We start from the raw sequence: 11894 nt of genomic DNA, 5'->3' as shown, positions 1-11894 counted from the left end.
CCAGCTGACAGCTACATGGGGCTGAGGTGACAGCCTTCTGCGGAAAGCAGTCACACACATGACATTGTCCCAGTACAGGCACTCTTATTACCTCCTGTACACCAGCTCAGCATGGGTCTTAATTACTGCCAGTTTCCTAATCTGAGAACTGGAGAAGTGTTTTTAAAGTGGAATTTGTATGACCTACATGAATCCTGCCAAAAGTTTCACTAATGTTACCGACACTTAAACCAGACACTTGCCTGAATTAGGTATAAATAGTTACCCTCCATCAGACATATTTCGTTAGGGCCTATTTGAATTTCCCTGATTGTGTTAAGGTGGAAATAAATTCTGTGGGGCGGCTGAATTCCCCCATAATGTATGCACAGGGTCACTCTCAAGTAGAACTGAAATCTCACTTTTAACACACCTGTAGACAGGTAGAAGCTGCAGTATATTCACCAACCTGAAGGTGGCATTATATTTTTATTTTATTTAATGCATAAAATATTTTATTACATTTTTTATTTTATTTTTCCTGTAATCTTATAGTTCTTATAAAGTTTTAATAAATAACTAATTTATAGATATGTGAGTTTATATATGGGGGATTTAGGGGTTGGTTTGACTAATATGAATTATTAGTGGCCGGAGCCGCAAAGACGTCACTCCTGCGCATGTGTGCATGAACCGGCGTTTACGGCACAGGGCTCTGACGGAATGGGGAATTAGGCTGATCCTATAAATGATGAGTTTATTAGTTTATATATGGGTGATTTAGGCGTTGGTTTGACTAATATGAATTGTTTTATATATATATATATATATATACACAGTGCATGTGGTTTGTGGTAGCTGAGCGAGCTCAATGCACAGATGGCAGGATGGGAAGTGTTGATTCTTTGTGTGTCGGTCATCACTGCTGCACTGGTGCCACACATGCAAGGTGGGCCCGTAACAATCAGACCATCTCCGAAACATTCCAATGGACGGATGGTAAGATGTCCCAATTTTTTTATAACATTTAAAGAGTACCTTATCTTTTGTTGAGGAAAAAAACATTTATAGGTAATCAATGTATACATTGCAGGGATTTTAACAAATGTTATGGCAAATTCCTATCTTGTATTGCTGTGAAGAAATATCTTATTTCACACACTCATTCTGAATAGGAAGGTCCAGTTCATTAATAATCACTTGATGCATTTTCTGTGTTCTAAAGAGGAAAGCTGCAGGGTCTGAATCCTTTTAGGACTAATTAATTCTTGGGGAATATCTCACCAAATTTAAAATTTCTATTTAAAGGAGAAGTAGGGATAAGCTTTGCTCGTAGTCGGCTGTCACTCAGCCGGTCCAGGTGCCAACTTTACAGTCTGTATCCACCCAGCAGCTTGGACCAGCAGCTGGCTCCTGCCTCCTGTACAAAGTTCAAGAAGAAAGAGCACAGCTCCAGGTGAGCAAATCAGTGCAATCCGGATGTGCTGGGTGCTAGCCACGGCTCGCCACCGAAGGCAATTGGAAACAAAGGAAGGCTGCACACCAACAAAAACGATCCAATGTGATTTAAGTAATCCAATGAGTCACACATGACAGCCACCAAGACAAAGACACGGGACACAGGAGTTGACACGTTTCACGCTGTCAATAATGCTACTTCAAACCTCGTTTGTAGTAGCACTATTGACAGTGTGAAATGTGTCACCTCCTGGGTCCCGTGTCTTTGTCTTGGTGGCTGTCATGTGTGACTCATATTGGATTAATAAAATCACTTTGGATCGTTTTAGTTTTTTTTTTAGTGTGCAGCCTTCCTTATGTTCCAATTGACCTGCCTCTCGTACAGCTCGGCGCTCCAGGCACAGCTCTCTGCTCAGAACAGAGGGGGAGAATTGAGCGATCAGTGGTGTTTGATCGCTCAGATCTCAGTGTAGAGGTGGTGGGGGCCAGATGCAGAATTAGATCGATGCTGCATCCACCTAGTTGAGTATAATTTATTTTTTGGTGGGTGCTCAAACCTCTCTTTTAAGAGGATGTTTAAAAACTAGCTTAGACGTCTGTGGATTTCAACATTTAAAACTACATTTAACTTTGTCAGTGGATTTCCCAGAGTTTCATAAATATGCCCCTTAGAGAAGCTATAGTGTTTTATCAGTGACTATACTTTATATTTTACAGTTATCACTGTTCTGTTAATTAAAACCAGTAACAAGATAGGTGACACAGCCGTTGTGTGTTTTATAATCAGACATGGAATAAGAAAGAAAAAAGACCAATGAAGCACAGTTATTGTGCTGCACTACTAAATAGGAAAGCCAACATGTATATGTAACAAGCAAACAAAATGCATGTGCTAATTATGTTGTAGTTTGCTTAGCAAACTTTTGATGGGTACAAAACAGTTTCTATGGGTATAATACTTGCTCTATATGCTGGATGGGGATATAGCAACAAAATTAGGCAAGTGGGAAACCACTCGCTGATGAGTTCCAAAGGCATATAGAGATTTAAGTATGTCCCCTACAGCAGCAGTCCCCAACCTTTTTGGCACCAGGGACCATGGCAGGCAATTTTCCCAGGGGAGGGAGGGTTTGGGTTGTCATTGGTGGACGGGGCAAGGGATGGGTTTTTCAGAGTCTGTTCTCAGCCCCCCTTCACACCACAACCACCCTTTACAGCATAGTTTCCCCTTTTTAGCAGCGTTCACAGTCTTTCTTTACATCACAGTTCCCCTTTAAAGCAGTCCCACAGTGCCCTCAGTTCCCCTTCACATCACAGCCCCCCTTTATATTACAGTGCCCCTTTACAATGCAGTCCCCTTTACATCACAGTGGCCCTCTACATTAATATAATGGGGACTGCTCTGTAAAGGGGGCACTGTAATGTAAAGGGGGGCTGTGATGTGAAGGGGGACTGAGGACACCGTGGGACTGCTTTAAAAGGGGTACTGTGACTGCACTGAAAAGAGGCACTGTAAAGAATTACAGTACAGCCCCCTTTATATTACAGCCCCCTCCATCACAATGTCCCTGCAGTCTGCGCCCCCCTTTTCTCTCTAACATTACACTTCCTCATTCAAACTAAAGTAAAAGTGAAAGCTACATTTATGTGAACCTAAAGTGGATTCCCTCCCTCTCACCCCCCCCCCCCATATTTTTTTTAACAACCCCTGCTTACCTGGTATTGTGTTTAGCCTGTTTCAGATACCCAAAGGATCCAGCCCTGTCATCTTCTCTACTGGCGGCACTCAGTCCTGCGTCACCATGTTTTTCTGTGATGTAATTGAGAGTAGGTTGGCTGTTCTGGGGCTCCTCTCCATGACACCCTACTAGACGCACCCCCTCCATCTTACATCATACATATCGCATGATGGAGGAAAGTATGCATCATTAATCTAGGCCAGTGGTCTCCAAACTGTGGCCCGGGGGTCAGATGCTGCCCTTTGCTTGCCTCTATCTGGCCCTTGGGACATTATTCCTCCAACTGACACCAAGGATGAGGCACCAGTTCTTCCACTGACTCCATTAATGGGGCACTACTTCTCATTCTAAGACCAATGATGAGGCACTATTCTTCCCACTGACCTTGTCGAAGGGGCACTATCCCTGCTATTGATACCAACCATGGGGCACTATTTCTCCCACTAACACTATCACTAGGGCACTATCCCATTGATACCACCCATAGGGCACTACTCCTCCTGCTAAGACCAATGATGGGCCACTATTCCTCCCACTGACACTGTCAAAGAGGAATTTTCCCTTCCATTGATAACAACCATGGGGCACTATTCCTCCCACTGACACTGTCGATGGGGCAATATTCCTTCCATTGATACCAACTATGGCGCACTATTCCTCCTCTTAAAAGGAATGATGGGGCAGTGTTTACTCCCACCAGATTTGTGGAGTGCACTACTAATAGTTTAGAATAGAATAGAATAGTTAGATTCTCCCACCTGAGCTGTGGATCTCTGCTGCTCCTCCAGAGTTATCATGGGCCTCTTGGCTGCTTCTCTGATTAATGCTCTGTTTGCCTGACCTGTCATTGTAGGTGGCCATGTCTTGGTAGGTCTGCAGTTGTGCCATACTTTTTCCATTTTTGATTGAACAGTGCTCCGTGAGATGTTCAAAGCTTGGGATATGTTTTTATAACCTAACCCTGCTTTAAACTTAATTCCAGCCTTCTCCCAAGTATAGGAGGCACCTTAAAGGGGAACCTGCTCTATCACCTGCCTACAAACATGCATATTTTTTTTTGTGGCTTCCCAACAATCCAAATGTATCTGATTGTGCAGAAAAATCCTAGACAGAGGTGTTTTAGGAAGACTACCTTTCAGAAAATGCAGAGCACAGTCTTTCATAAATCCCCTTCGTTCTGACACTGACATCAGGCGTCATTCAACCCAGAGAACTGAAGGCATCTTGTGGTGTAGAAGAGGTACCAGAGGGACATCGCTGAAGAGAAGGTGAGCATTATCACCAGAGATGATTTTTAACTAAGACATTAAAAAAAAAAAAAAAAGCACAGGATCACTTTAATGAGACTCCATCACCAGACCATTCTGTTCAACAGAAGTCTTCCAATTGAACTACCGTATATGTGCATATAATGTTTTTCCACATACTAATTACCTGTAAAAGCCTTCTGCGTGTAGATACACAGAGCCCAGTGACTGCTGCTGAATGCTGCCATCTTGGATGTGATGTCCGCAGCCACAGCAAACTCAAGTGATACTCTACATTATTCCCCTTTACTCCTCTCCTGGCTGCTTCATAAAAAAGTTATACAGGGAGGGGATTGATGGAGGAGCTGGGGCTGCACAGGCAGTAATTAGACACTCCCAGAAGAGCAAAGGGTTTTCATATGAAGAAGGGAGGGGACTATGCTAGAGTAGTCAAATTTTCTAGCACATTCAAAAGACACACCGCAGGTGAATTAAAATAATTTAAATGGCAGAAAAATACTGCAAGAAAGCATTTAATATGTTGGGTATTTGTTCTTTTAGCTGAAATATTTTAATCAGGTGACAGGTGCTTCCATCTTCGCCTGGTCTTCCTGCGATCTTCTGCTGCTTGGATGGCTGTGCCAGGACAACACCACTCCTGCGCATGCACACGGGAGTAACATTGCAGCGGCACAGAGGGCGGGTCGTAAATGTGGTCTGAGCAGCGCGTGTGCGGCTCAGACCGCAATTCTTGCTGACAGGCAGTGAAGAGATTTATGACAGAAGAGACCTCTAGGGTTCACTTCCTTTTTTAAGGGTTAATAAGGGGTTAAACAGAGAATCATTTAATAAAAAAACACATATTTTTTTTTCTTTTTACTTGACAGGTTGCTTTAATCTGCCTTCATCTGCGGATCGAAGTTCATCCCTTTGATCTGTTTCTTTTTATTTTAGTGTTTCAGCGGCTGAGCAATGTTGTTGATAAACATTGCCTGACTGCTTTTTTTTTTCTTTTTTGACAGCTCCAATTGTCGGACTTCTTTAAAACTTCATCTGTCAACAGGGGAATTCTACAGACACCTAAATAAGCCATTGGTTGTTAAGGATGCGGAGGCCCAGCTCCTTAACAACTGATAATTCCCATTTTTTTTTTATGATTCAGCTGTCAGTGGGGGAGACCCACTGAGAGCTCAAAGAACCGAGCCTGAAAGTATCGGTTTCATGTATCGGTGCATTGGGAGGAGTACCAAATGCTTAGTATCAGCACAGATACTGATAGTGCTATTGATGCAACCCTATCAATAAACATAAACAAGGCTTTTAATGGAGTGCTGCTTCCTTTCAATTGTTACTTGAAAGTGGACTGTTTGTGTCAGTGTTTGTCAAATAACTTCTCTTTGTACATTGGTAGAGCAGAATTTTGTTTTTGTTCTTTTGTAGGAAAAACAGGAAAATGACGATGCTGTCTTCACCAGTATTAATGGTATCACAAATGTGATCCAGATATCTTCACTTCATAGCCAACGAAAGACTTTCGAGTACACCGAGACAAGCTTTGGTGTCTTCACCTTCGCTTTCCAAGTCTTCACGGATAAACGGTTTCTGAACTCGAGGCAGAACCTTTCTGCAGTCCAACAGGGGGAACAACTTTGCTTGGAGATTCAAGTCCTATCTCCAGTTCATGAGATTGTGTTATTTGTGGAGTCCTGCAAGGCCACACCACATGACAATCCTTCTGATCCGGTCTTTTATTCCATCATCCAGGATGGGTATGTTTGTGCTATACTGTTATACACACCAGAATTGTATTAGATCTTTTTTGAAATACCATTCGAGTCTTCTAAGGCCAGACTAGTGAAACTATTAACATTCTAAATAATATCTACTACCTATTTTGTTTCATTTCTTTTGAAGTATTAATTTTATTCAAAAATACATTTTCAACCGTTGCTTATTGCTGTAGGTAAAGTGTGGGCACAGCTGTCTAAAAGTGTCTACAGTTGTCTATGCAATCTTATCATTGACAAATGATTGAAAAATTGATTGTAAAAAAAAAAAAAAAATCACTTATCCCCCACTTGATTTAGTTAGTCACTTAAAAAAAGAAAAGAAAAAGCCTGTACAGGCCTAAGGAAGCAAGATAGTGGAGTAGGGAAAACAGTTAATTTAGGCTAATGCCGCGTACACACGACCGGACTTTGAGGGACTAGGTCCGACAGACTTTCGACTGAGTTCTGACGGAGTTCTGACAGAGTTCTGACGGACTTTCCGAATGAACGGACTTGGCCACACACAATCACACCAAAGTCCGACGGATTCGAACGTGATGACGTACGACTGGACTAGAATAAGGAAGTTCATAGCCAGTAGCCAATAGCTGCCCTAGCGTCGGTTTTTGTCCATCAGACTAGCATACACACGAGCGGATTTCTCGGTAGGAACTGGGTCTGGCGGAAAAATTTGAAACATGTTCCATTTCTAAAGTCTGTCAGACTTTTGCAAATCAAAAGTCCGCTGCAGCCCACACACGATCGAATGGTCTGCCGGAATCATTCCGTCTGAATTTTGATGTTGAAAAGTCCGGTCGTGTGTACGCGGCATAAGGCTCTTATCTCATGGGGTGGACTCTGGCAGAAGTCCGCTTGCTCAGCGTGGGATCTGTCTGGTGATTCCTGCTGAGCAGGGAGATGTCTGGTCCGTGTCTTCTCCTCTTATGCACAGCAGACACAGCCCACTCTCCTCTATGGCAGGGCGAATGTAAATGGACCACCCGTCCATTTACACCCAACTGGTTGGATCCCCATTTGCCTGTTTTTAGCAGATCTGATCGGAATAAATGTAGGCAGATGGAAATGGACAAAAAGAATAAGGTAATGTGCTGACTGGAACCCAACTGTCACTGAACAGGGCACATAAAAGGGCCAGAAGAGTGGTAGGGAACACCAGGTAAAATGGATGCAGCTCCTCTCAAATTCGGTGTTGAGATCCTAGACATGGACATATTTACACTCGCCACTCCATTGAAGAGAATGGAGGGTCTTATCGGGTCTGCCTGAAAAACTGACAGGTGGACCCAATCAGTCCGCTCATGTGAAAAGGGCCAAAGTCCCTCCCTACCACCACCTCTCCTGAATTACCCTTTACACCCTGCCCCACCTTCTTACTTATCTCTGTAGCAGTGCCACATCCTGCAGCACTATTTACTTCATTTTGGCTGTTTTAGACTAATGCCCTGTACACGCGGTCGGAAATTCTGATGGAAAAAGTCAGATTATGTTGTCGGAAAATCCAATCGTGTGTGGACTTTTTTTTTTTCAAAGTTTGAGAGCAGGATCTAAAATTTTCCTACAACAAAATCCGATTGTTACTTTTTCCAATCATGTGTAGAGAATTCCGATGCACAAAGTGCCACGCATGCTCAGAAAAAATTTGGAGACGAAAGCTATTGGCTACTGGCCTCTGCGTATTCCCGTCATATGTTTTGTGCGTCACCTCGTTCCGAACGATTGGATTTTCTGACAGCTTTGTGTGACCGTGTGTATGCAAGACAAGTTTTGGCAAAAATCCGTTGGAAAAAATCAGATGGATTTTGAGGTCGGAATGTCTGACCGTTTGTATGTGGCATTATATGGTGTTGTCACAGACACTGGGTCTGCATCATGAGGAGTCCCCATACACATCAGTAAGGTTTTGGTTAAGTTTAGTGTAAATGTTTAATGTGCAGTCCAGTGTAAATATACAGTTGTCCTTTAAAGCATACCTATGGTCAAAATTCAAAATCATATATTCATTTCCACATTTGATTTAATTTATTTCTAACCTACCCTTATTACTAGAATAGAATGATCTTTAGGTTTCTTTAACTTACTTTGTGATGATCCCACACATTTACTTCCTTTATTTCTGTGACGAGTTTTCACTATACCCTTTGGGTAGGCACTGCTGTGTCAAACATATCACAGAGCCTGCCATCTGAACTACAGAGGTGCTGAGAGGAGGAGAATCGGGAGGTGAAGTCAGTACAGAGAAAACTGCTTGCAGGTGTAGTGTCATATTTTGCTCCCCATCATAGAATGCTCCGGAAGTGATGTTGCGGCCATACATTTTTCACTGTGCATGCACAATGCTTTCCAAATGCTTGCACCATGCGTTCCAGAGGATTTCCGACAATGTAATTCAGTGAAACCGTCAGATAATGTCAGGGCAGTGAGGGGAGGTAATCGTGACATAACTTTCGACAGAGCGGAGAGCGGCGGAGAGAGAGTAGGTAACTGTGGCTCAGGGAGGGGATTACTTCCCCTCACTTCTGTGACATTATCTGACGGTTTCACTGGTCTGCATTGTCGCAAATCATTTGGAACGCAGTGCTAAATTTCTGGCTGCAACGTCACTTCCAGAGCATTCTATGATGGGGAGCAAAATATGACACTACACAGGCAGTAAGGTACCATAGGACATGTAGTCCTTCAAAAGCAAAACAGCAATAAAAAAAGCTATAAGGACGTTTAGGAAGTTAGAGATGGTAAGAGATGTAAACATAGAGGATAGGCACACTTGGAACATCAAAAAGTCCACTGAACTGGATTAATGGAGTCTCATATGACTAGGATATAGTTATAGCACAAATAGTCCAATAAGTCAATCCACCAGGACAAGCTAATCCTTGGCACAGAAGCTGGGGCTCTAATAAAAAGGGAAACAAAAGGAACAGGAGAAGCGCCTCTAAGTGTAGACTTTAGGACAATTTTATTAACTCGCAAAATAGGCCACTCACATTGTAGAAAAAACAAGCAGGCTCATCAATATAAAGACTTACATTATATCTTGCCAGGGTCTTTATATTGATGGGCCTGCTTGTTTTTTTTTTTTTTTTTACACTTTTAGAGGCATTTCTCCTGTGCCTTATGGAAAGAGATGACCTGCAGACAAAACTCAAAACTCCCTGCCGCTATCAATCTGCTCAGGGAGAGAGCAGGGAGAGGCTGTCTGGTATACTAATTAGTTAATTAAACAGTAAGGCAACTCATAGAAAATTGTCCAATTCTCCCATCCCCCAAAATTGCCTGATTCCCCCATCAACACAGTCTGCGTTGATGATGGAATCCCTTCCGCAATGATATTGTATTCTGCCATCAGGGGGGCACAGTGAGCCTTCCTGGCCAGCAGAATAGAATGATTACTGCTAGTGGCTATAGCTGCTGGCAGTAATCACATGAAGAACAACCCAACAGGTTGTTTGTACCTAAGTAGATTGTTGCATTGGCTTGGGTACAATCAGCCTGCACATACATGGTGTGAAATTCATCCGGTCTCTGCTGAACCGGCCCAATTTTGATCCATGTATGGCCAGCCTAAACAAAGCTGATGTCTGTGGCTGGAATTCCACTTTAAACAAATCCAAAACTGAAAAATACAAAAAAAAAACTTTATTTAAAGAGATTTTATATTGTAGCAACAAGAACATCTTGGAAATAAAAAGCCTTTTCGAATAGCCAGTCACGCTTCCGATAACTCCTTGTATCAGAAAAGTTACACAACATGGTGCTCTTGAACCCACTAAGTTACAGATGGATACATTATCAACATTCTTTGTCTATGTCTTGAAGAAAATTCAAGAAAATTATGGAGATGATCATGATCCTTAAGTAAAATAAATCAGGAATCAGATGTATATCAATCACTTTACAATGGGTCACAATTACACCACTGGTATCCTGGTTGGATTCCTTTATGTAATGCTGAGGATCAAGAGAAAAAAAAAAAAAAAATATCGGACATACAAGGCAGCCTTGGCGAGTTAAATATTTGAGAGTTCCACTAGTACTGTAGATACTCCAAGCACTTCTGTGCCAGATCAGTGGTAATGTAGATTTCAATCAATGATGATCTCTGCATGTAACATGAAAAGTCACTTAGATCAGGGATATGCAATTAGCGGACCTCCAGCTGTTGCAGAACTACAAGTCCCATGAGGCATAGCAAGACTCTTACAGCCACAAGCATGACACCCAGAGGCAGAGGCATGATGGGACTTGTAGTTTTGCAACAGCTGGAGGTCCGCTAATTGCATATCTTTGACTTAGACCTTTGAAAAAAAAATGGTACATCATTCAGTCCAGTTGCATAGCCATATCTGTCAAAAAGAGTGCATCAGCCAGTCCAGTAATGAGGTTTCAACACTGGACACAGTGGGGCTTCCAACTGACCAAGAAAAAGGGTGAAAGACTCACTCCACCCAGGCATGCCTAGGCAATCGTCTCATACATTAGCTGTAATGGTCAAATGGGTCTTCTCCATGAGATGCCAAAGGGAGAGGAGCCTGGTCATAGAAATGAATGAATGCTCAAGTGCTAAATGTGGCTAGCGCTTAGACACGTTTACACGCGTTTAGGTGTGTTTGGCATTATTTCTGCCAAAATGCCCCTCTCTTGAACGTGCAAGTGATGTTTTTTCCCTGTCTCTAAATGCTTCTGCTTTTAAACACCTGTAAACACCTATGTGAGCATGGACATTTAGGCTAATATGGAGGCAAAGCCTATAAAAGAGGTGTTGTTGAGTATTAGTAGTATTAGTAGGCGTTGTTGGCCTATAGTGTGGTCAGCTTTCATAATAGGATTGTGAAATGTTTCAGTTACATTGTTAAATTGTTATTATGGTTGCAGGTGTATTAAGGATCAGTCTTTGATAACTTACGCAGGACCAGCAAATGTATTCAGGTTCTCGATTGAAGCACCTTCAATTTTTGGTAGCTATAAGCAGGTAAGTACATTTAGGATTCTGAGATACTTATCTGTAAAAACAGCACCATTTAGTCCTATTCCTGATATTTATAATGTGAATCTGTGGAGGGTGAAGGGTGTGATTGCAAATAAAAATTTTAGGCCTTTGTTCTCCATGTGCACCAAATATTTAAGGATTGTGGTACGTTTCCTTTTAGGACTCATTCGAACGGGTCCTGTGAAGGGGCCACCTTCATCCATGCAGGATTCACAGGTGTTCTGTGAAGAAAAAAACAATATATGTGAGAAAAAGTTGCGCTAATAGTGAATCTGGAAAACAATAAAAATCAGCAGCCAGCATCAATAAGTAGCCCCCAGGGTTAAATAAATAACTCCTCAATGGTGAGACAAAACATCATACAAATACACAGTGAAAGTATTATTATGAAGTGAAAAAGAAAAATTCCTAAATAATACAAACTAATATTAAAATGTGAAATAAAAAAAACAATCACAAGTCCGTGATGAACAAAAAGTGCAGATAAAAGCTCCTCTATTGAGTACTGTATAGTCCTATTTGAAAAGAACTTGAAGTGATGCCTCTTCAAATGATGATAGATATGAATGAGCAGACTTCTCCATGTAGCATTTCACAGCTATGCATATATAACAACAGAGAGATTGGGTACGCTTACCGCAGAGGATGGACACACACGCCGTATAGCGGTGGGTCATACAGGCATTTAGACCAT

At 42.1% G+C, this 11894-nt stretch overlaps 1 protein-coding gene across 1 annotated transcript; it reads left to right on the top strand.

Annotated features, from left to right (window-relative positions):
• Positions 1-850: 850 nt before the first annotated feature.
• On the top strand, positions 851-11464 carry LOC143926271 (scavenger receptor cysteine-rich domain-containing protein DMBT1-like). Its single transcript, XM_077450231.1, has 3 exons — positions 851-978; positions 5864-6192; positions 11086-11464. Exons 1-3 carry the CDS (start codon positions 859-861, stop codon positions 11462-11464), a joined length of 828 nt encoding a protein of 275 aa, XP_077306357.1. The 5' UTR covers positions 851-858.
• The last annotated feature ends 430 nt before the right edge of the window (positions 11465-11894 follow it).

The sequence above is a fragment of the Lithobates pipiens genome, unplaced genomic scaffold (assembly GCF_037356315.1).
Source record: "Lithobates pipiens isolate NorthernLeopardFrog02 unplaced genomic scaffold, aLitPip1_a1.2 Scaffold_10, whole genome shotgun sequence".
NCBI lineage: Eukaryota > Metazoa > Chordata > Amphibia > Anura > Ranidae > Lithobates > Lithobates pipiens.
Note: the sequence above shows the minus strand (reverse complement) of the source record. Positions and strands in the feature narration are given on the sequence as shown.